Genomic DNA, 25824 nt, shown 5'->3' with positions numbered 1-25824 from the left:
GTGTGGAAGAAATGAAAAAGTAAGACACAGTGATCTATTGGTACACCAGAAAATTAAAAAAACGGAATTAGAAAATATTTTGTATTAAGGAGTTTTCTTTTACACATCCTTGAATCGCTCTCAAAATCACTTGTAATAAAAGGATTTCTATTGTTCTAAAATTTTAAAACTTCTGATCCTTTTTATCTACAGTCTACAAAACATAATCTTTTATAGATTGTTATCATCAAAGCATCTTGCAGAGTACCTATCGCTGGCATCTTAAAGAATTACCTAAAATCACTGTCAAAACTGAAATAAGAAACAACACTCTTTGGAAAAAGCACTAGAAAAGAGAGGAAAAGCAAGAAATCCATAACACAGGATTGCATGAGTACTTAACAGTGCCCTATTAGCTTGCAATTCTTATAGATGAACAAATAAAAACAACCAGGTAGTTTGAAGGCCACTTCCCTCTACTGGCTTTACAAGTTTGGGTTAAATACTAACTATCATGTTTACTAAGGCATCTGGAATTATTTATTAAACCACACTAGACAAGCTAAACACTTGACCAGCTGAACTGGGGATACGAGATACCATTTATCAGAATGATGAATAACAGAAACTAAACCAGAGTCTAGGGAATCATTCTTGGCTCTGTTACTAGGACTCCTGGCAAATTATCAAACAGCTTGGTTTCAAGTTGAGCTTCTGCATCTCTCCAAGCCAGGAAGCTACCATATGATGTATATACCTCTTGCAATTATACCAGGATTTTAAATATAGCAATGCAGTCATATTGGCTGTATGCTTTCACGTAATCTAAGCATCAGCAGATACAGTTGGTTAAATGAAATAGCCACATGTGGGCACCTAACACCCAACACAGAAAGTATTCAATAAAGCCACATCCCCTTCCTTCTTTACAGTATGGTGCGAAGTAAATTCATTATACTTTGGGGTGAACTGGCTTTTCGTAGCCACTGAACATACTCCTAGTCCGCAAAAACTGTCTTGCAATTCCTTGTTATTGGTCGTAAGAGAAAGTGATAAACTTTATGTGTTGTACATGTATGTATATGTGAGTACAAACGTGTGTGTGTGTTTGCATCCATTGTCTGTGCAAGCTAATTCATCCTGTTGAGGGTGAGCTGGAGTGCCATCCCTAGATAGGAAAGATGGCACACCGCTGGGCCAGCCCTAGGGAGCCTATAAGGCAAATGATCTCCTTCACCAGGAGACTTCCCCAACTACCTCTTGGCAAGTGTTTCCTTAGGCTTCTCCTCTTTTTCTTTCAGACTCCTTGACACTGCTCACCCCAAGATGACTTATCTCCTAGCCTCTCCTTATAGAATCATATGTTCTTTTTCAAAAATAAAGACTCGGTAGAGGAAGATCAGAAAAGAGAGAACAAAAGGGAAGGGTGACATGGTGTAGGTTTGTTCAAGACATGGGAGGAGAGGCCCTGTACCTGCAGAGCCAGCCGAACGACACTGGACGTGTAGGTCAGCATGCCATGCAGGATATCGAGCAGGGAGAAGAGCAGTGCAGCTGCCGTCTCATTGTTGTTCTTGTTGTCCACATCTAAGCACAGTGTGGCGGTTTCAGTGAACAGGTCACAGACGTGGCGGACCAGTCCTGAGGGTAAAAAAGAAGGGTACAACATGTCTCGTGAATTACAAAATAACGTGTCACATAAACCCAACAGAGCAGGCATGTGTATTCTATGTTGCCTAAAGCCAAAGCAGTCCTTCAATGGTACTCATACCGGATACCCTCAGGCACATTTTTAAAATTGCAGGTTTCCAGGCCTCACTCCCAGAACCTGCTCAAGAGCCTGGAATGTGTTAAGTAAGCGCCCCGGGTGACTTGATGCAAAGGTTCCCTAAATTACACTTTGAGAAACATGATCCTACATGAAGAGGCTTCACAAGGGCAGAGGGTTTCCCTGACCCTGGAAGAAAACATGTTACATATGAACAGACTGTCCCCAGGTTCTCTGAAGTTCACTTATTCACAATAAGGGTCAGGCTCCACAGGCAGACACAGGGGACACAAGGATCAACAAGTATCTACAAGTAATGGGTCATTCCAATAAGAGAAAAGCAATGAGGCAATTTTTTTCCATATGCATTAAAAAAAAGGCAAAATGTAAGATCAACTATGATTTTAAGAAATCTGATATTCAGAAATTTCCAGGTTCTAACATTTTGCTGCTGCAAACCTGCTATTAAATTAACATTGTGGTTGGTCTTCAACTTTCAGTTTGATGTTGTCGGTCACAAAAAATACATTTTCACAAGTAGGAGCATTATTGTTTACACTTAAATTCGCATTTTTATTGATACTATTGTGTAGCATTACTCTTTGAATTCATATAGAGTGAATGTGGTGAAAATACAACACTCAGTGTTACACACCTAACATAGTAAACAGGACCTTTGGCATCAGTAGATCATCTGAATGCTCTAGAAAACCGAATCTTCTAAAATAAAATATTTTACATAGCAGATGGTGGGGGGAAGGATGGTAAAGAGCTGTACAGTAAGCTGGACTTTATTGGTCTTAACAATCCACTTGTCTTTAGTTTTCAGATGATCAGTTGGATGGAAACTCTGCCAAGCACAGCCATCCAAGCTTTGGTATCTCTTCCAAACAATGCCATTGTCATTTTCAGTAAAGCAACTGAGTTCTCCTAGACTGGTGCAGAGTAATTCTTAGACTTCAAAAGTAATTAATTTTGTCACTAAAGGCAGAGAGAAACCAAAATTATACAGGTCTCAAAGTTGTACTCCTTGTGGCAAAGAGTGGTACAAGTCACAGGGCTGAAGATAAATATCCTTGAAGAGAAGGTAGAATTAACTACTGGCAAAACTGATGATGAGGTTTGATGGCACATATCATCAATGACACAGAGCCCAGAAAAGCAATTATTATGACATGTACACGACACCAGAAGGCATTCTCCTCTGAGTCAGGCAGCATCACTCATTCCCATGCCATGAATCAGCACTTGGGCATTCATGAGCTGCAGACAGGGCAGAAGGCCTTTAAAACAAAGTGTTTGGTAAATCCATGCTGCAAGAAGTTTTCCTCTAGGGGGTTAGGATTACTTTGTAACACATCACGCAGAGGGTCATAGTTGCAGAAGGGTGAGAACTATGGCAACAGCAGAGGAGGACGTGGCTCTTCAGAGGGGGAGGCAGACCCCGGATGTCCCTCTACGTGAGGCTTGACTCAGACTAAACAGCTGGTGAGCAACAGCGAGCGATATTCCTGATCCTCATTCTGTCTTCAAGGAAAGAGTGCGAACAATGAACATAACCGGATCCCCGCTGGGACAGAAAGTCTTTCCAGCCTGCTGTGTGGAAAAGCGGGCGACAAATGCCGAGCTCTGGCTTGACACACGAATTCACCAGCTGTCAGGGAAGGTATTCATAGGAGACTGGAAATGAAGCATGACACAAAATATTTCTCCACACCGGTGATAACGCCAGCAAGCTCATTAGAAGGATGTCAAGTGGTCTATTCTCAGCCACATATTCAGTGCTCTTCATGGCTAGGACTTACACTTCAGGGTCAAAATACACGTTTTTCTCATTTAAACTTTTTATTATGAAATAAAGAAAGTCACAAGACTCTGTAAAAAGAGCCCCCATCACTTTCTTCAATAATCCTCAACACTTTTGCCCATCTTTGCTTAATTTACCCCCATTTTTTTTTTTTAGGATTTTAAAGCAAACAGACATCTTATTTCTCCTGTAAATACTTCAGTATAGTCTAACAGAAAAAGGTTATTTCTTAAAAAAAATTATTACCACTTAATAAAATGAGACTTATTTAATATAGGCAATATGCAGTCTATGTTCAAAACTCAAATATCTCAAAACTGTCTTTTTAAGGATTAGTTTGTTGAAATCAGGATACAAACCAGGTCCACACATTCCATTTGGTTGCAGACCTTACATCTCCTTTAATGTCTAACAGTCTTTCCCCTGCCTGCAATTTTCATGCCATTTATTTTTGGAGAAGTTAGAATGCTGTTTTCCTGTAGATTTTCTTGTGGTGGTGTTCCTGTATCCCCGTATTTTCTGTAAAATGTTAATTGTAGTGACTAGAGACTCCATTTAATTCAGATTCAATTTTTTGGGCAATAATACTTGGGGGCTGGGTCTCTATATGTCCTGTTGCATCATATCTGGGAGGATACACTGTCTAGCTGTTCTACACTTAACAATATTAAAATTGATCGGGGTCAGGGATTGTTAGTCTAACCCATTCATTATAAAGTTCAACATCAAATGTTACCTACTAAGGACCACAATCTATTCCCACATTTCATTAGATAAGAGCAATACAGTAAGTTTCATATTCTATCACTCCTTCTGCATTTTTTCAGCTGGTTTTCTTCTATAAAGAATCTTCTTGGGGGCCTGGGTGGCTCAGTGGTTAAGCCTCTGCCTTCAGCTCAGCTCATGACCTCAGGATCCTGGGATCGAGCCCTGCATGGGGCTCTCTGCTCAGCAGGGAGCCTGCTTCCCTCTCTCTCTCTGCCTGCTGCTCTGCTTACTTGTGATCTCTCTCTCTGTCAAATAAATAAATAAAATCTTAAAAAAAAAAAAAGAATCTTCTTGGGGGCACCTCAGTGGCTCAGTCAGTTAAGCATCTGCCTTTGGCCCTGGTCATGATCCCAGGGTCCTAGGATAAGCCCCATATAGTGCTCCCTGCTTAGTGCAGAGCCTGTTTTTCCTTCTCCCTCTGCCTTGCCCCCAGCTCGTGCTCTCTCTTTCACTCTCACTCACTGTCTCTCCTAGAAAGAACGAAAGAGAGAAAGGAAGGAAGGAAGGTAGGAAGGAAGGAAAGGGGAGGGAGGGAGGGAGGGAGGAAGAAAGAGAGAGAGAAAGAAGGAAAGGAAGAAAGAAGTAGGAAGGGAGAAAGAAGTAAGAAGGAAGAAACAGAAAGAGAGGTAGGAAGGAAGGAAGGAAGGAAGGAAGGAAGGAAGGAAGGAAATTCTTTTATCAACTATCTAGTTATCAAAAAATATGGTTTGTAAAGGAAAGGCAGGATATGTGTTTAATAAATGCTTCTTTGTTGTCACTTACCAGTTTTCAGAACAGTGATTTTGGAGTATTAGCAATTACCAAACGTGACTAATGGGGGACAGGGTGGAGAAGCTAGAAACTACCAAAAGTTACTAATGAGCTCATTTTGTGGCATCATTGTGAATACACTGGATATTTAAAAGATACATTTTATGGATTTCAGTGGATTCAATCTTTTTTTTTTTTTTTTTAATGTCTAACTTGTTTACATCTTTGGCTACTGAAAGCCCCTTGAAAGTGTCCTAGCCACTGTTATAATATGTTCCAAGTTCATCTTAAGAATTCCTGCCTCAAACATATTAAATAAAATGAATTTAAAAGCTTTATGGTTTAAGAAATAAAAAAAATTCCTGTTTTGGACTAGGCATTAGCTACTTCTTCAAGAAGCCCTGGGGTCTTTTAACAAGAAACTGTGTTTGGAAACCATGATTTGAGAATGAAGGATGCTCATTACTACTGGGTCACTGATTCAGTGAATAGAGATAACAGGTACACATCAACAGAGAAAAAGGACTTCATGCCAATACTTCCAGTTTCAGAGTCCAGAAATGGACCCACAGATACATGGTCACATAAACTGCAAAAAAATGAACGCTTTACCAAAAAAAATTCTTTTCAACAAAAGAGGGTAGAAAAACGGAGTATCCATATGGAGAAAAGGATCCTTGATGGTGACATTGTATGCTATGCAAAATTAGCTTCACATGAATCACAGATCTGCACATAAAAACTAAAACTGTAAGAGTTCTAGAATAAGATATAAGAGAAGAACTTTGTAACCCAAGGCAGGCAAGATTTCTAAGGTCTCAAAAAGTATGGATCACTTAAAAATCAGTAAATTAAACATCATCACAAAATTAAATATTTACGACATAGATATCTAATAAAGAACTTACATGCAAAATACACAAACAGTTCCTACAACTCAATAATAAAAAGACAATCAATTTTAAAGATGGGTAGAAAACTTAAACAGTCCATTCACCAAAGATCTATGTCAATAAGCACATGAAAAATGTTCAACATCATTAGTCACTAACAAAATGCAAATTAAAATCACAATGAGATACCACTACACACAAACAGAAATAATTATAATGAAAAAAACTGACAACACCAAATGTTGGTAAGGATGTAGAGTGGCCAGTACTCATATACACTGCTGATGGGAAATAGTTGCAGTTTTTATAAATTTAAATATACAGTTAGTATATTACCTAGCAATTCCACTCTTACATATTTACCCAAGTGAAAACCTTTATCTACAGAAAGACTCATTAGACCTTTATTCAAAATAGCCCCAAGCTAGAGATAGCCCAAGTGTCTATCATGAGGAGAATGGGCAGACACAATAAGACATATACAATGAGACTCTAGTCAACAATGAAAAGAAATGAGCCACCAAATCACACAATGATATGGATGAATCTCAAAAAGGATGCTGAGAGATAGACACCAGAAACAGGTGTATAAACACAGTGGTATGACTACATCTGTAAGATTCTGGAAAAAAAAAATATCTATGTCAATTGCGATCAGAATATAGTTGCCTCTAGGGAAGAGACAGGATAGAACTTTCTAGGGTGATGGAACTCTTCCATACTTTGACAGTGCAGCCTGTGCTGGGATGATAGCAGCATTTACTGTGCACTGCTCTGTCTGGCAATGGGCTTTTACTTGTTTTTTTACATTTAATACCTCACCTGAATTTACATTTAATACCTAACAGCTCTGCGAGGCAGATGCTGATATTTCCATTTTATATAAGCAAAAACAAAGACTCAAATAACAAGTACTCAAGTAACAAGTTCAAGGTCACAGAATTAAGTGCAAATCAAGAAGTGATTTGAACACATGTGTTACCTCCAAAGTCCATGTACTTTTGTCAATATTGTGGAGATTCTTGGACCACCCAGTGGGGAACTGAGACCAGAAGACCAATGAGTAGGCCACTGAGGTCATGCCATAACCAAGTGGTGGTGGGAAGCAAGGAGGAAGGCAGACACATCACTAAAGAAGTGTGATTTTTAACTTGGTGGCAATAGTGGCATGGGGACTAAATGGGTCAATAAGGAATAGGAGAACTATATCGGCTTTGGAAGAACTGGGGAGTAGGTTTTCTCAGCACTGTAAGATAGCTTTTTAAGACATGAGTTTGAGGGGTGCCTGGGTGGCTCAGTGGGTTGGGCCGCTGCCTTCGGCTCGGGTCATGATCTCAGGGTCCTGGGATCGAGTACCGCATCGGGCTCTCTGCTCGGTGGGGAGCCTGCTTCCCTCTCTCTCTCTCTCTCTCTCTGCCTGCCTCTCTGTCTGCTTGTGATCTCTCTCTGTCAAATAAATAAATAAAATCTTTAAAAAAAAAAAAAAAGACATGAGTTTGAGATAACATCCAAAAGCCAATGACCAAAGGCAGTTGGAGATAAAAATCTAGAAACTGGGTGGCAATCAAGACCAGAAAAACAGAAATTGGAGATGACCAGAGAGAACAGAAGGGTTCCCAAAGGACAGTCAAGACAGACAAACAAGACAACCAGCACTAAGCAAATCCCAGACAGGGGGAGGCTTTATAGAGGAAAGGAAGGAAAAGATGCTTCTAGAAAAATAATCATAAAAAACATAATCATGTCATAGATAAAAAGGAATGATTCAAATCTAAAAAGAAAAGGGTCAAGGAAGGGTGCTTTGTTGCCATGGTTCATAAACCTGAAGAAAGTTCCCTGACTGGGTCATTTCTAGGCAATTCCTGTCAGTCGTTGGTAATCCTGTGGCTTGAAGTCAAACTTCAAGTTACTAGATCTTTCTTGGTATACTTTCTCCAAAAACTCTGTAGGTTTTGATATGTTTGCTTCCACACTGTGTCCAGAATTTCCCCATAGAGGGAGTTAGGAAATACTGTTTCTTGGAAGGAAAGGCTTGAACCTGCATTTGCATAAGGCTGACCATATCCACTTTGGAGCAAAGCAAGGGACCACTGTTTGTCCCTTCATCTTACCCCATGGGACTCAAGGATTAGATTGCTAATATTGGCAAAGCTCTGTGAATAAGTTAAAACAGGATGCATTTTACCAAAATGGAGGAATAAATCTAAGAAGGAGGCAGAGGGAAGGAAAGCATGCTAACATTCCCCTAGTTCTGTTCTTTTATTCTTTTCCACATATAGGTACTAATCAAGAGAAAGATATTCTTACCTCCAAAAAGGGAGAGAATCAAGTTCAGGGACATTATCAGGGCTGTGATCTCCAGATTGAAAATTCTCCAAGGGATTCAACTGTCAGTGGGCATGGGTATGCGGCTCTTTCCACTCTCCTCTTCCACTAAAAAGGCTGGTGGTATACAGCACAGCCAGAGGCCTGCACCCCTGGGGAAGGCCTGGCCATTCCTTTCATGGTTTTGGGGGGGTTTTCCCTCTCTCCCCTCTATCAGACCCCGTCTGAGATTTAGTAGCTACCTGTGACTTAGGTTCAGCTCTGCTCCAGATCCCTGGGCAAATGCACCTGTGTTTCCCATCTCTCTCCATTAGTCCAACCCAGTATGCATCTGTATAAAGGGAAAAGGGAGGCTTTCCTGCCTGAGTGGTAAGACTGATGTTTCAGCACTGAGGCAAATACACAGGAAAGTCACAACCAACTTTGTTTCCAGTCTCGCAGGTGGATCTAATATAGGAAGTAAGGCTAAAAGCAGTCTTCTATGTAGACCAGCATAATAAAAAAGGTTTCTGTGCCTTGTTTGCCCATCAGCTCCCTCACAGATGCTATACAAAGGTATCTGAAATGGGCTCCAGCTTTTCCCAGTCCTCTGGTCAAATGTCACTGTAAGAACTTCTTTTTTATTTTTTTAAGATTTTATTTATTTGACAGACAGAGATCACAAGTAGGCAGAGAGGCAGGCAGAGAGAGAGAGGAGGAAGCAGACTCCCTGTTGAGCAGAGAGCCCGATGCGGGGCTCGATCCCACGACCTGGGATCATGACCTGAGCCGAAGGCAGAGGCTTTAACCCACTGAGCCACCCAGGTGCCCTGTAAGAACTTCTTAATACTCTATCTTAACACCTAAAAGAGAAATCAAAATTCATTAAGCTACAGAAACCAAGAACTACTTTGCATTAATTACAACCAACTCATCAAAAAAAAAAATATTCAAGAATTATTTTGTATTAATTATAAGCAAATCTCTAAAGCAGTCACCCCCATGAGTTATTTTCAAGTGTTTAACGTTCTGGGAATATTAATGTACATGAGCTATTTCCAGCTCTGGTCACTGTGTCCTGATTATATTATTAATTTTTCAAAATCTGTTGGAGTAGAGAGATAATATGAGAGTACACTTTGAAATGCCAAGATTTGAAAGCAATTTATATTTCTATCATTAATGACTTGAATATAACATTCTAAATCCAAATGTAACCTCCCCAAATTGAGGCTTCCTTGTGAATAAGTTTATATCTGCATCATACAAACACGTGACCATTTCTCCTATGGTTCATGAAAGTCACCCTGAACAGACAATCTAGAAAAGCAATATAAAGGCATCTGTGAGATGTGATGTGGGAAAATCGTTCTTTTCCAAAATGATTGGTGCTATACTACCAAATGCAGGATCACAACAAATCCGCAGAGGTAAAAGTCTGCTTTTAAACAGAAAACCATGGAGGGTGAAAGTGGCCATGCCCATCCCAGAAACATTGGCGGGGTAAATGCAGGCATCTGTAAATCCGAGGTCCTGAGCCAGAGCATCCAAGCACACAAAACTTGTTCTGGCTGAACGTTAATGAGCAGCCGAGCAGCCACGCAGCTATGCAGCCACGCAGCCACGCAGCCACACAGCCCACGCAGCCAAGACCCCAAATGAAAATATGTCTCATCTCTCAGTCTAAAAATTTAGGAACCATCTTAGGGCAGGTTTTGCCTGTTATTTTAGCCACTTCTTAGGAGACCCTGGGTGTCTACACCGGGCTCTCTAGCCTTCCTTCTCCCCATGCAATTGTGGCCCCAATTCTGCATGTCCTCTGCCTTGGAGCTTTGTTTTCCACACTACATCTTAAGCTCTCCCTCTCACACCCTGCCCAAACACCAGGGCCCATGGGAATCTGGCTCACACCAGTTAGGAGATGGACACTGAATAAGCTTCATTTGGTGTGTAGGACCGACCAATTCCCAACGCTGTATTCTGCTGAAATCAAGGAACCCATCAAACCTGAAAACTGGAAGTACTTCATGGAAAAAGGCTGGGGACTTCTCAAATATGACAGAGGCTAATGTTTTAATTAATAACCACCCCCCCCCAACAACTTGAAGGGACTCTCTATATGAGAGTATCTTAAAAACAACCTTGCCCCAGCTCCCCTGAAGCCACAGTGGTCCATGGACCCCCACGATTAGTACAGTATCAGCCTAGCACTTAACTCAAAGGACAGAGGAGAACACTGTATTGAATTATTCCAAGTATATGATTTATTCTGGTCACCTGCCCCAGAAGACTGAAATGCCCTTTTCTTTTTGAAGCAGATACCCTGCATTTTAGCAACATGGAAACCTACTTCTATGCCTGCCCCCTCCATGCATACTTGAGAGGTAAAAATTTTGGATAGAATAAGCTCAATTACAAAATAGCTGAAAAAATAAGTTTAACATTTGATGGATTTATGCACTGAAACATACACTCCTTTTGATTACTCAGATAGCTGGAGTAGTTTAGAATTGATTTACACAAATATATCCAGAGCCATTTTTGAAAGGGTGAACACAAAAAGTAGAAGTAGGTGCTAATTTCATATCCAAAACTTAAGATACAATGTTGTTTATGACTAATTCAAAAAAGTATGTTTTATTAACTCAAAGGTGCATCAAGTTTCCAATTTCTACCAGGAAATGGAGGAGTAATGGAATGACTGATTATATATGTGCAAAGCCCAGGAAAAGTGCTGGAACAGAGTGGGGTGGAAGAAGAGGGAAGGAAACCTTCTCAGGAGGGAGGGTGACCCCTCTTAGCAGCAACACACCTCAGAGTCTGTCCTAAAAGTGTGAAAGCTTTGTCCAGTTGAATTCTGACTTCAATAAAGCACTTGCTGAAGTATGAAGGGTCTTTTATGAGCTGGGCCCTGAGTTTGAGCATATTCTCTCAAGTTCCACCTACCACATCTTCCCTCCTACCCTTTCTCCTTCCCTGTGATCTATCTCTGAGTTATTTGGGAGAGAACATGAATCATTCATTCAATCCCAGGTTCATCTGTAATATGCTGAACATCTGTAATGTAAATTTTATAGTACTCCACAAGGAAGGAACTAGAAAACAATTCAAGAAATGGTCCCTTCCCTTCAGGGTCCATAAACAGATATCTATGGGTCACACAGATCATGGAGTAAAATGCCAGCTTGGTGCAATCAGCCAGAGGGAGTGAAGATCCAAGCCACACTTGTCATCTTTTCTTATACTCTGTAAAAATTCAATTTTGTAATGTAAAATGTAAAAATTCAATGTATCTGTATGTAAAAAGTATGACACAGAAAATACAAAGATCCCTGACATCCCATTTCCTCGAAACTTACCATGCATGGGTTTGCTGTAGAGGGCATATGAAACACATGCAAACACATGCATATAAAGATGTGTGCAATATAGCCCATACCTTGCTATTTTTCACTGAAGGATGTATCAGAGATTTCTATATCTTAGCTCATTCCATAGATAAAATGCTAACTTATTCTATTAAGTAACTGTACAGTGTCCCTTTTTAAGATGAAATTCCATGACACAGCTAGCAATCCCAAAAAGGAAGGGGGAAGTTGAGGCACCACCTGGTTACTGTGTAGTGTTCACTTGACACAAAGTGACTGTCCCCAGCCACAGCCAGCTGTTTCTGTCCCCCCTGGAGTTCCAGAAATGGGGCAGCAGAGGCAAGAAATGAATACATTTCAACATGTGAAACAGGGAGCAACAGTGCCAATGCCTCATCTCAAGGACCAAGGAGCAAGAACACTAGGCTGTAGTGAGGGTGGAAAGGAAAATGATGGGGGAGGAAGAGAACTCAGGGGTCAGGGGCTCCGAGTATCATATTTAGGGCCATGGTTCTAGCCGTTTCCGGCCCAAGAATTATTTTTTTTTTTTTTGTATTTTATTTCTTTATTTGCCAGAGAGAGGGGGAGAAGCAGGCTCTCTGCTGAGCAGAAAGCTTAATACAGGGCTCCATCCCAGGACCCTGAGATCATGACCTGAGCCGAAGGCAGAGGCTTAACCCACTAAGCCACCCAGGTGCTCCCCCCAAGAATGATTCTTAGTTTGAGTGCCATCAGAAATGCTCTCACTGGTAAGACATTTTCTTTTTTTTTTTTTAATGCGGCTAATCTGAATTTCTGATATGAGTATGTTGAGAGTCCTAACCAGGTCAAGGGACTGGGAGTTCTAATTATTTTTTTAAATCTTCCTTAATGGGACAGGGTATCAGTCTCCCGGGTGTCAAACTTCAAGTTAGTTATCTTCAAAAGCATCATGCTTTCTTGACTCCATGCATTATCCACCCTCCTCATCTTCCCTGTCTTTCAATCTATATTAATTTTTTAATTTTTTATTCCTTTCAAAGTCTTCCTGTGGTCCAGGTAACCTTCATCTCCCCAGAGGCAACTAGTTTCACTTCTTTTACCTAATTATCATCACCCCCCTCCCATTTCTCTAAATAATACACACTTGCATTTTATGAGTTGCCGGCATTATCTGTTGACTTCCCCCTATGTGGGAAGGAAGATAGAAGCTCTTTCCCCATGTCCTACCTCACACCTACACAGCTCCCACTCCTCATCCCCCTACTACAGGTATCTCTTACTTTCAATCAGATTGACAGTGATTACATTGTTAATGACTGTATAAACACTATTCCCAATTAAGTCACATGGAAAACTATGATTATTTTTCCTTTCCTTGGCAACTTCATGTTTTCTCTAGAGTTAATAACTTTGAAGACTTGATTCTCATTTTAATGGTGCTTTGGGAGTGTGATAGGATGAATAATGTCTACCCCCTCCTCAACAAAGATATCCATATCCTAATTCCTGGAAACTGTGAGTGTCACCTTCCATGGAAAAGGGAACTTTGCAAATGTGATTCAGTTAAGGATCCTCTTTTTTTTTTTTTTTTTTTTAAAGATTTTATTTACTTGTCAGAAAGAGAGAAAGAGAGAGCACACAAGCAGGGGGAAGCAGCAGGCAGAGGGAGAAGCAGATTCCCCATTGAGCAAGGAGCCCGATGGGGACTCGATTCCAGGACCTCAGGATCATGACCTGAGCCAAAGGCAGACACCTAACCAACTGAGCCACCCAGGCTTCCCATTGGTTAAGGACCTTGAGATAGACTATCGTGGATGATCCAAACAGGTCCAATGTAATCACAATGACTCCTACAGGAGAGAAGCAGGAGGTCAGAATGAAAGTGATGTAAAGACAGAAGTATGAGGTTGCAGTGGCACAAAGGCCGAGGAACAAGTAACACAGGCAGCAGCTAGAAGCTTTTCAGCTTGGGTTTTCAAGGCAAGGAAACAGAAGCTTCCTGAAGAAATGAAGCCACCAACATCTTGACTTTAGACTCTTGACTTCTAGAACTGTAAGAGAATAGATTTTTGTGTAGTTTTAAGCCACTAAAATTGTGACTTTGTTACAACAGCAATAAGAAGACAATACAATGAGGAAGCAGATGGAATTCCCTTTGCTGATCTGCCATCTTGACCCAGAAGTCCTCACCCACTTCCTGCTGATGAGATGCACTTCTGAGTCTGCGTCAGCTGATGGACCAGAGACACTATATTCACTACATTTTTTCTGTGGGAAAAATTGATTAACTGGCTCATTTTTGGTCATCCAAAAATGGGGGGGGGCTATATAATTCAAATTATAGCACTGGAAACTCTTTGGACTGGGAGTGACAGGTCCTGGTGTCAGCACTATCAGAACCTAACAGAGTGACTGTGGTCAACTTATTCCATTTTCCTAAGCCCTAATTTCCTTGTTAGAAAATAAAGAAGGAGCACTCTGTGACACTGGAGGTTTCTCTTAGCTTTAATATTTTATAAGTCAGAATGTGGCAAATGAATATTAAATAGCACTCATTTACCCTAAACCTATTAAAACTCCACAGGGAAAATTATGTCCCTACACTATCAACCAAGAGATAGGATAACAAACTGGTATTATTATTTATAAATCAATACTCCAAAGCTAAAAATCAGATATTAGAATAAGCTGTGAAGAGAAAGAACAATGATAGTAAATACTTATAGGGCTCTTACCATGTGCAAAGTACTATTCTAAGTGCTTTAACGGATAATCTAACCAAAAATCCCCTTAACTCTATTTACAGATGATGAAACTGAAGTTTGGAAAAGGTTGAGTAACTTTGCCATGGCCATCTGGCTCTAGTCTATGCTATTACTCACTCAGCAAGACTGTTTTTCTGTAACTGAAATGACTGAAAATGGAAAAGAAGGACTATCTGTGAAGCTTATCATGTGACTATAAAACAAAATACAGGGGTGCCCAGGAGGCCCAATCTGTTGAACCTCCGACTCTTGGTTTCTGCTCAGGTTGTGATCTAAGGTCTAGAAATCAAGGCCCACATCATCTCCTCCAAGCTCAGCAGGGAGTATGCTTAAGACTCTCTCTCAAGACAATTATCATATGATCTCTCTGATATGAGGAATTTGAGAGGCAGGGTCGGGGGTTTGGTGGGTAGGGAAGGAAAAAATGAAACAAGATGGGATCAGGAGGGAGATAACCATAAGAGACTCTTAATCTCAAGAAACAAACTGAGGGTTGCCAGGGGGAGGGCAGGGTAGGAATAGGGTGGGTGGGTGATGGACATTGGGGAAGGTATGTGCTATGGTGAGTGTTGTGAAATGTGTATGCCTGAGGATGCGCAGACCTGTACCCCTGGGGCAAATAATGCATTATATATTAATAAAAATAATTAATAAAAAAGAGACTCTCTCTCTCCTTTTCCCTCTGCACCCCACACAAGATGTATGCACTCTCTCAATAAATAAATAATCCTTAAAAAAATACAAAAAAACAACAGGTTTTAAAAAGATGTAATTAGAAACAGATAAGGCTAAGAAAGGTGAGGGGGCGGGCAACACATATCAAGTTGAATCTCTCTCTAGAGAAATATAAAGGGCTGAAAAATAAGCAAACAGAAAGAAGGGACAGGAAATTGCCACATGGTGCTGTGAAAATAAATCCGCTTCGTTAAAATCTTATTTTGCAGAAGTTATTTTCACATTTGTACACAGCAGGCCTGGTATCCCATGACAGGCTTCTACTTCAGTGACATCTTTCTGCATTAGTTAATTAACAGGTGCCACTCACAGAGCGAGCCCATCGAGCCGCTGCTGCAGGAGGCACGGAACAGTATCCGATAGTCAAACCAGCGCTGCCAAGTAAGTGACAACAATCAGCAGGGAATGCATTTCATTTTCAGTTTTCTGGTGGAGAAAATAAATATTACTTAGGAAGAATTTGATATGCACTTTCTACATATCAAATTTCTGAAAAAAATTTGAAGTCACATTGGAAATCAATTCAAGCTATAAAGGAACTTGTAAATGCTCACTTAAATATGAATGTAAAAAATGAAGCCTTCAGAAATAACCACGGAGGAAAATAAATGAAGAAACGTGGTAAAAAAGCTGAAGAGCATGAAAAAAAAAACAAAAACAGAAGAGCATAATACTCATTCTTTACGTCCTTGCACTTGACTTCTTGATTGCTCTTGTCGCATCTGATCTTTTGGAAATGTGGCCACCTTCTCTTGGCTTAGACGACACCCCACTCTTCTGAGTTTCCTCCCTGCCCATTCCTTCTCAGTTTCCTGGAGTACTTTTCTCCAAAACCCCACAATCAAGTGTACTTACCTGATGAATGCCTGTGTTGCCTACTAGACCATAAACCCTACAAGAGCAGAATACACATCTGTTTGGGTTATTCCTATCTTATCTAAGCCTAACACAGACCCTGGTTCATAACATGTTCTCAAGAAACATGTGTTGAGTAACTAACATTATGTGACCACAGAAGAGCTCATTCTAGAAATACACAGCTGATTACTCATTAGAAAACCCACTACTGGAAATTTTACTGAACAGTGTATAGAAATAAAGATCACCCAAAGGAGAACTAGCAGAGGCGATTCAGAGCTTCCTATAGCAAGGGGGGTGAGCCACTGCCCCTTGCAGTTGGCAGAGACTCAAAGGCAGGCAGAGGAGTGGGAAAGTTTTATAGTAAGAAGACAGGAAGCCTTGAGGTATGCACTGATCAGAGGTGGTTGGTATGGGGAAGCTGGAAGCAAGTTAACTAGAGGAAGGCATGTCCTGTTATTGGTTTAGGGAGTAGGTTTGGTTTTCTGTGGTTGGTCCTGAGTCAGGAGCAGGGGTGAAACTTAAGGAAGCTGACAGTTACTGACCAAGTCCTGACCTGTTTGTGCCAATTCCTACAGAGGTGGTGGTGTGGCATCCCAGAGCGGTTGCTACAGAGGCTGTAGTTTGGCTTCCTGGGCTAGGTGCTGCAGAGGTTGGGAGTCAGTTCTATTTTCAAATATGAACTGACCATTGGCCATTTATGTAGAGCCTCTCAATAGTGGAGGCATACCCGTTAAGGTCAGGAACTGGAAAAGGATGCACACTCCCAATTTTCATTCAAAATTCTGTTGGCTAATTTAGCCAAGGCAATGACAATAATATGTAATGACTCTGATAGTTAATATGCTTCTCAAAAAGTCTACTTAGGGAGGGGATCAATGAGATTTGCAATCATTAAAAAAATGAAGCAGAACTACATGTATTGACATAGACATATGCCTATCACAACAAATATGGAAAACCAAGTTAAAAAATTATACACATGGGGCGCCTTGGTGGCTCGGTGGGTTGGGCCTCTGCCTTCGGCTCGGATCATGATCCCAGGATCCTAGGATCAAGTCCTGCAATGGGCTATCTACTCGGCGGGAGGCCAGCTTCCCGCCCCCACCCCGCTCTCTGCCTGCTTCTCTGCCTACTTGTGATCTCTGTCTGTCAAATAAATAAATAAATAAAAATTATACACATAGAATAAAAGCATGTAGAGAAGGCATTTAAGAGTCATTTATTGAACATATCTTATCTTTCAAGCACTGTGCTCCTTTATACACAATTATCTTCACACACATTATCTCATCCAATCTGCCATGGCCACCCAGTTATCCCCACTACCCTGCAGATGAGAAGGTAGGGACGTTAAAGAGAACTGGACGTGACATACAGCCCCAGACCTGGATTCTTCCTCACTACCTAGTATTGCTTGGTAAGTCTTTATGCAGAGAATAACCCAGTTCATCAACCCAGGCGAGCTCACTTTTTAACTTCATACCCTTCTGCATTCATGAATATGTTTCTATTGAATACATGTTACTTTTATAGTCGGAAAAGTTACAGATATTTTACATCTTTAAAAAATAAAAAGAAGAAGGAATGATACAGTACTTGAGACACTTTTGGATATGTGCATAAAGGCTACTATTCAGGGTTCAGGTTTCAGACTGAACCTCTGTAACACCATGAGAGACTCATTCCATTCTGACACATTTGTGAGGCTTGTTCCACCTTGTTCCACCAAGGAAGTCTCAAGAGTTTCAGACATGAGAAGCTTGATACCAAGGAAAGAAATACTACCTGGTGTTTCAGAGGACATCAGAGTGCTGGCTTTGCCTGTCTAGATGTGATGGCTTTGACCAAGGGGCATAATGTGAAAACCAAGGATAGAGAAAATGGAGCTGGAAAAATGATACCCTATCATCATCCTTCCTGGATGTTTCTGAGCAAAAGCAAAAAGCAGTCTGATCCCTTTTCAGGGATCAGCTTACAGATCCCTTGTCCACAAGGTCTACCCCTGTTCCTCTGCCTTCTCCAAATCTTCCACCCCTTGCCTGCCTGTTCGAGTCACTCACCTCATGTAAGTATCCGTCATCTCTCCCTTCACCTGTCTCTTTCAACTAAGCCAATTTCTCAGTTCCAACGGAAATGTTCAACTGGCCTTGTTACCCCCTTGCTGAAAATACCATCCTATCCCTCTTTCTTTTACTGACAATGTAGACAAATTGGCTTCCTTTCCATTTTTTCTTCTAGTAAAGTCACCACTAGATTTTTCAAAAGGTACTTTACCACAGCACTTCACATCTTCTCAACCCTGGCTGCTTTCTCACTGCCCTCCTGGGTACTCTGTTGCTCATCATAGCTGGCTGGTAAGAGAATACTTCATTAGGCACAATGGGATAGTAACAGGACATTTCTGAAGACCAGAGCATCTAGAGGGCAGGGTGTGTCATGCTTTCATTCCCTAGCTTGGCCCTGTGCTTCACAACCAATATGTGAATCTCCTCTGATAATGAAGCCAAATCCTACTATCAACTTGATAAGACAAAGAGAAACACCATCTCCCTTCCTGGTATGATCTTTTCTTCTCCCACCCAACCTGGGTAGAAGTAGATGCTTTTCCCCTAACCTTCATCTCCCCTGAGACTATCTGCAAAGATTTCTCCAGCATAAGAAATGCACCTACTGTCCCTGCTGTTTTCAAGCTCATCAGCACTAAAGCACCCTGAGAGTCAGTAAACATAACTCTACTGTGGATTAGTTACTCAACTGATCCCACTCCAGAAAGACAGTATCTCAGATGTCACCTCTCACCAATCTTGGCTAGCAACATTCTAGTTGTTAGATTCTAATAATAAAGCCTAAAACATAGGGTATGAACACACAGGCTGTGACTAGGATTATCCTCACATATCAATTCTTTACTTTCCCAACTCAATAACCCAAATCAGAGGATGACATCTTCATCTTCAGGACATCTTCACGACATCTTCAGGAAGAGGCCAAAGGCATGATGAGTTTTTCTACTCCCTGAGTCTGAAACCTCATTGGCAATGACATCTCCTCCCTCTCAACCCAAAAGCCTGACACTCAGTCCCAGCAGTGCCCTTTTCAACACACCCCCAAATGCTGCATCAGCCCCTTTTCCATTCCAGGTTGTACTGGTAGGTATCACCACATACCTACAAGAACTCTTTTCACCTCCTGGAATTCTGCTTCCAATCTCTGTCCCACCAGCAGGGCAGCCTAATCTTGCTCAGCATCACTGAGGAAATGTTCCCACACTGCCAACAGAGCCTGAGCACCAGACGTTGCCATTTTTTTATTCTTTATAAACATATATTTTTATCCCCAGGGGTACAGGTCTGTGAATCTCCAGGTTTACACACTTCACAGCACTCACCATAGCACATACCCTCCCCAAAGTCCAAAGCCCACACCCCCTCTCCCAAACCCCCTCCCCCCATTAACCCTCAGTTTGTTTTGTGAGATTTAGAGTCACTTATGGTTTGTCTCCCTCTCAATCCCATCTTGTTTCATTTACTCTTCTCCTACACCCTTAACCCCCCATGTTGCATCTCCTCTCCCTCATATCAGGGAGATCATATGATAGTTGTCTTTTTCCGATTAACTTATTTCGCTAAGCATGATACCCTCTAGTTCCATCCACATCGTCGCAAATGGCAAGATTTCATTTCTTTTGATGGCTGCATAGTATTCCATTGTGTATATATACCACTTCTTCTTTATCCATTCGTCTGTTGATGGACATCTAGGTTCTTTTCATACTTTGGCTATTATAGACATTGCTGCTACAAACATTTGGGTGCACGTGCCCCTTCGGATCACTACGTTTGTATCTTTAGGGTAAATACCCAGTAGTGCAATTGCTAGGTCATAGGGTAGTTCTATTTTCAACATTTTGAGGAACCTCCATGCTGTTTTCCAGAGGAGTTGCACCAGCTTGCATTCCCACCAACAGTGTAGGAGGGTTCCCCTTTCGCCGCATCCTCACCAGCATCTGTCATTTCCTGACTTGTTAATTTTAGCCATTCTGACTGGTGTGAGGTGATATCTCATTGTGGATTTGATTTGTATTTCCCTGATGCCGAGTGATCTGGAGCACTTTTTCATGTGTCTGTTGGCCATCTGGATGTCTTCTTTGCAGAAATGTCTGTTCATGTCTTCTGCCCATTTCTTGATTGGATTATTTGTTCTTTGGGTATTGAGTTTGCTAAGTTCTTTATAGATTTTGGACACTAGCCCTTTATCTGATATGTCATTTGCAAATATCTTCTCCCATTCTGTTTGTTGTCTTTTGGTTTTGTTAACTGTTTCATTTGCTGTGCAAAAGCTTTTGATCTTGATAAAATCCCAATAGTTCATTTTTGCCCTTGCTTCCCTTGCCTTTGGCGATGTTCCTAGGAAGATGTTGCTGCGGCTGAGGTCAAAGAGTTGCTGCCTGTGTTCTCTTCAAGGATTTTGATGGATTCCTTTCTCACATTGAGATCCTTCATCCATTTTGAGTCTATTTTCGTGTGTGGTGTAAGGAAATGATCCAATTTCATTTTTATGCATGTGGCTATCCAATTTTCCCAACACCATTTATTGAAGAGGCTGTCTTTTTTCCATTGGACATTCTTTCCTGCTTTGTCGAAGATGAGTTGACCATACAGTTGAGGGTCTATTTCTGGGCTCTCTATTCTGTTCCATTGATCTATGTGTCTGTTTTTGTGCCAGTACCATGCTGTCTTGAGGATGACAGCTTTGTAATAGAGCTTGAAGTCCAGAATTGTGATGCCACCAACTTTGGCTTTCTTTTTCAATATTCCTTTGGCTATTCGAGGTCTTTTCTGGTTCCATATAAATTTTAGGATTATTTGTTCCATTTCTTTGAAAAAAATGGATGGTACTTTGATAGGAATTGCATTAAATGTGTAGATTGCTTTAGGTAGCATAGACATTTTCACAATATTTATTCTTCCAATCCAGGAGCATGGAACATTTTTCCATTTCTTTGTGTCTTCCTCAATTTCTTTCATGAGTACTTTATAGTTTTCTGTGTATAGACTCTTAGTCTCTTTGGTTAGGTTTAATCCTAGGTATCTTATAGTTTTAGGTGAAATTGTAAATGGGATGGACTCCTTAATTTCTCTTTCTTCTGTCTTGTTGTTGGTGTAGAGAAATGCAACTGATTTCTGTGCATTGATTTTATATCCCGACACTTTACTGAATTCCTGTACAAGTTTCAGCAGTTTTGGAGTGGAGTCTTTTGGGTTTTCCACATATAGTATCATATCATCTGCAAAGAGTGATAATTTGACTTCTTCTTTGCCGATTTGGATGCCTTTAATTTCCTTTTGTTGTCTGATTGCTGAGGCTAGGACTTCTAGTACTATGTTGAATAGCAGTGGTGATAACGGACATCCCTGCCGTGTTCCTGACCTTAGCAGAAAACCGATCCGTTTTTCTCCATTGAGAATGATATTTGCGGTGGGTTTTTCGTAGATGGCTTTGATAATATTGAGGTATGCGCCCTCTATCCCTACACTTTGAAGAGTTTTGATGAGGAAGGGATGCTGTACTTTGTCAAATGCTTTTTCAGCATCTATGGAGAGTATCATATGGTTCTTGTTCTTTCTTTTATTAATGTACTGTATCACATTGATTGATTTGTGGATGTTGAACCAACCTTGCAGCCCTGGAATAAATCCCACTTGGTCGTGGTGAATGATCCTTTTAATGTACTGTTGAATCCTATTGGCTAGTATTTTGGTGAGGATTTTCGCATCTGTGTTCATCAAGGATATTGGTCTCTAGTTCTCTTTTTTGATGGGATCCTTGTCTGGTTTGGGGATCAAGGTGATGCTGGCCTCATAAAATGAGTTTGGAAGTTTTCCTTCCATTTCTATTTTTTGGAACAGTTTCAGGAGAATAGGAATTAGTTCTTCTGTAAAGCTTTGGTAGAATTCCCCCGGGAAGCCATCTGGCTCTGGGCTTTTCTTTGTTTGGAGACTTTTGATGACTGTTTCAATCTCTTTACTGGTTATGGGTCTGTTCAGGCTTTCTATTTCCTCATGATTCAGTTGTGGTAGTTTATATGTCTCTAGGAATGCATCCATTTCTTCCAGATGCATTTTTCAGATTGTCAATTTCCAGATTGACAATTTTCAGATTGTCAAATTTGTTGGCGTAGAGTTGCTCATAGTATGTTCTTATAATTGTTTGTATTTCTTTGGTGTTGGTTGTGATCTCTCCTCTTTCATTCATGATTTTATTTATTTGGGTCCTTTCTCTTCTCTTTTTGATAAGTCTGGCCAAGGGTTTATCAATCTTATTAATTCTTTCAAAGAACCACCTCCTAGTTTCGTTGATTTGTTCTATTGTTTTTTTGGTTTCTATTTCATTGATTTCTGCTCTGATCTTTATGATTTCTCTTCTCCTGCTGGGTTTAGGGTTTCTTTCTTGTTCTTTCTCCAGCTCTTTTAGGTGTAGGGTTAGGTTGTATACCTGAGACCTTTCTTGTTTCTTGAGAAAGGCTTGTACCGCTATATATTTTCCTCTCAGGACTGCCTTTGTTGTGTCCCACAGATTTTGAAACGTTGTGTTTTCATTATCATTTGTTTCCATGAATTTTTTCAATTCTTCTTTAATTTCCTGGTTGACCCATTCATTCTTTAGAAGGATGCTGTTTAGTCTCCATGTATTTGGGTTCTGTCCAAATTTCCTCTTGTGATTGAGTTCTAGCTCCAGAGCATTGTGGTCTGAAACTATGCAGGGAATGATTCCAATCTTTTGATAACAGTTGAGACCTGATTTAGGACCGAGGATGTGATCTCTTCTGGAGAATGTTCCATGTGCACTAGAGAAGAATGTGTATTCTGTTGCTTTGGGATGAAATGTTCTGAATATATCTGTGATGTCCATCTGGTCCAGTGTGTCATTTAAGGCCTTTATTTCCTTGTTGATCTTTTGCTTGGATGATCTGTCCATTTCAGTGAGGGGAGTGTTAAAGTCCCTTACTATTATTGTATTATTGTCGATGTGTTTCTTTGATTTTGTTATTAATTGGTTTATATAGTTGGCTACTCCCACGTTAGGGGCATAGATATTTAAAATTGTTAGATCTTCTTGTTGGACAGATCCTTTGAGTATGATATAGTGTCCTTCCTCATCTCTTATTATATTCTTTGGCTTAAAATCTAATTGATCTGATATAAGGATTGCCACTCCTGCTTTCTTCAGATGGCCATTAGCATGGTAAATTCTTTTCCACCCCCTCACTTTAAATCTGGCAGTGTCTTCGGGTTTAAGATGAGTTTCTTGTAGGCAACATATAGATGGGTTTTGATTTTTTATCCATTCTGATACCCTGTGTCTTTTGATTGGGGCATTTAGCCCATTAACATTCAGGGTAAGTATTGAGAGATATGAATTTAGTGCCATTGTATTGCCTGTAAGGTGACTGTTATTGTATATTGTCTCTGTTCCTTTCTGATCTACTACTTTTAGGCTCTCTCTCTGCTTAGAGGACCCCTTTCAATATTTCCTGTAGAGCTGGTTTGGTGTTTGCAAATTCTTTCAGTTTTTGTTTGTCCTGGAAGCTTTTAATCTCTCCTTCTATTTTCAATGATAGCCTAGCTGGATAGAGTATTCTTGGCTGCATGTTTTTTTCATTTAGTGCTCTGCATATATCATGCCAGCTCTTTCTGGCCTGCCAGGTCTCTGTGGATAAGTCTGCTGCCAATCTAATATTTTTACCATTGTACGTTACAGACTTCTTTTCCCGGGCTGCTTTCAGGATTTTCTCTTTGTCACTAAGACTTGTAAATTTTACTATTAGGTGACGGGGTGTGGACCTATTTTTATTGATTTTGAGGGGGATTCTCTGCACCTCCTGGATTTTGATGCTTGTTCCCTTTGCCATATTGGGGAAATTCTCTCCAATAATTCTCTCCAATATACCTTCTGCTCCCCTCTCTGTTTCCTCTTCTTCTGGAATCCCAGTTATTCTAATGTTGTTTCGTCTTATGGTGTCACTTATCTCTCAAATTCTCCCCTGGTGGTCCAGTAGCTGTTTGTCCCTCTTTTGCTCAGCTTCTTTGCTCAGCTTCTCTGTCATTTGGTCTTCTATATATCTAATTCTCTCTTCTGCCTCATTTATTCTAGCAGTGAGAGCCTCCATTTTTTATTGCACCTCATTGATAGCTTTTTTGATTTCAACTTTGTTAGATTTTAGTTCTTTTATTTCTCCAGAAAGGGCGTTTATCTCTCTGGAGAGGGTTTCTCTAATATTCCATGCCTTTTTCGAACCCGGGTAGAACCTTGAGAGTCGTCATTCTGAACTCTAGATCTGACACATTACCAATGTCTGTATTGATTAGGTCCCTAGCCTTTGGTACTGCCTCTTGTTCTTTTTTTTGTTGTGAATTTTTTCGCCTTGTCATTTTGTCCAGATAAGAGTATATGAAGGAGCAAGTAGAATACTAAAAGGGTGGCAACAACCCCAGGAAAATATGCTTCAGCCAAATCAGAAGAGATCCCAAATCATGAGCGGGGAGAAAGGGGATAAAAAGAGGTTCAGAAAGAAAAAAAAAAGAAACAATTAAAAAAAGAAAACCAATAAAGAAAAAATATAAAAAGGAAAAAAATATATATATACATTAGATAAACTAGTTAAAAAAACGTTAAAAAGAAAAGGGTAAAAGTTAAAAAATTTTAGCAGAAGAAGAAAAAAAAATTGAAAAAGAAAAGAAAAAAAAATTAAATTAACTGCAAGGCTACAGAATCATGGGGAGAAAGCCATGAGTTCTGTGCTTTGCTTTCTCCTCCTCTGGAATTCCGCTGCTCTCCTTGGTATTGAAACTGCACTCCTGGGTAGGTGAACTTGGACCTGGCTGGGTTCTTGTTGATCTTCTGGGGGAGGGGCCTGTTGTAGTGATTCTCAAGCGCCTTTGCCCCAGGCGGAGTTGCACCGCCCTTACCCGGGGGCCGGTCTGAGTAATCCGATCGGGTTTGCTTTCAGGAGCTTTTGTTCCCTGAGCACTTTCCGTAGAGTTCCGGAGGGCAGTAATGAAGATGGCGGCCTCCCGGTCTCTGGCCGGAGGAGCCGAGAGCCTGGGGTCCCACTCCTCAGTGCCCCTCAGAGAACAGCGCCCAATGACTCCCGTCACCCTGGACTCCGGCCGCGCTCCGAGCTGACCGAGCCTGCGCCCGGTTCAAGGTAACCCCGAGCTTAAAGCTCACTCCTCGGCTCTGTCTCTGTAGCCGGCTTCCCCGTTCCAATACCTGTAAGCTCTGCGACACTCAGACACCCCTGATCCTTCTGTGACCCTGCGGGACCTGAGACCACGCTGACCCCGCGTGGGCTTCACCCCGGTTAAGCCTCTGGAGCGATGTCCCTCAGTGGAACAGACTTTTAAAAGTCCTGATTTTGTGCTCCGTTGCTCCGCCGCTTGCCGGGAGCCGGCCCCTCCCCCCGCGGTCTGTCTTCCCGTCGCTTTGGATTCACTTCTCCGCCAGTCCTACCTTTCAGAAAGTGGTTGATTTTCTGTTTCTAGAGTTGCTGTTCTTCTTCTCTTCGATCTCCCGTTGGATTTGTAGGTGTTTGCAATCTTTAGATAAGTTATCTAGCTGATCTCCTGCTACCTGAAGTAGTCTCAGCCTGCTACTTCTCTGCCATCTTGACTACTCCCCCAGACCTTGCCATTTCTTACCTGGCTGAGCATTCAAGGCCCTCCACACTCTGGCTCCAGCCCAGCCTGCCAACATAGACCTGCTCTTCCAGCCCAGATATACAGGCCCCATGCCCCCGGGCTCTAATCCCTCACTCCTGCTTCTGTGCTCAGCTCCCACTGCT

At 41.1% G+C, this 25824-nt stretch overlaps 1 protein-coding gene across 2 annotated transcripts in view; it reads right to left on the bottom strand.

Annotated features, from left to right (window-relative positions):
- ULK4 (unc-51 like kinase 4) overlaps positions 1–25824 on the bottom strand; it is a 677717-nt gene that overhangs the window by 221705 nt on the left and 430188 nt on the right. For both annotated transcript variants that reach the window (XM_047739616.1, XM_047739608.1), the window contains exon 33: positions 1454–1620. In XM_047739616.1, coding sequence (XP_047595572.1) covers positions 1454–1620 — 167 coding nt within the window. The remainder of the gene's footprint in view (positions 1–1453; positions 1621–25824) is intronic.

The sequence above is a fragment of the Lutra lutra genome, chromosome 1 (assembly GCF_902655055.1).
Source record: "Lutra lutra chromosome 1, mLutLut1.2, whole genome shotgun sequence".
In the NCBI taxonomy this organism is placed as follows: domain Eukaryota; kingdom Metazoa; phylum Chordata; class Mammalia; order Carnivora; family Mustelidae; genus Lutra; species Lutra lutra.
Note: the sequence above shows the minus strand (reverse complement) of the source record. Positions and strands in the feature narration are given on the sequence as shown.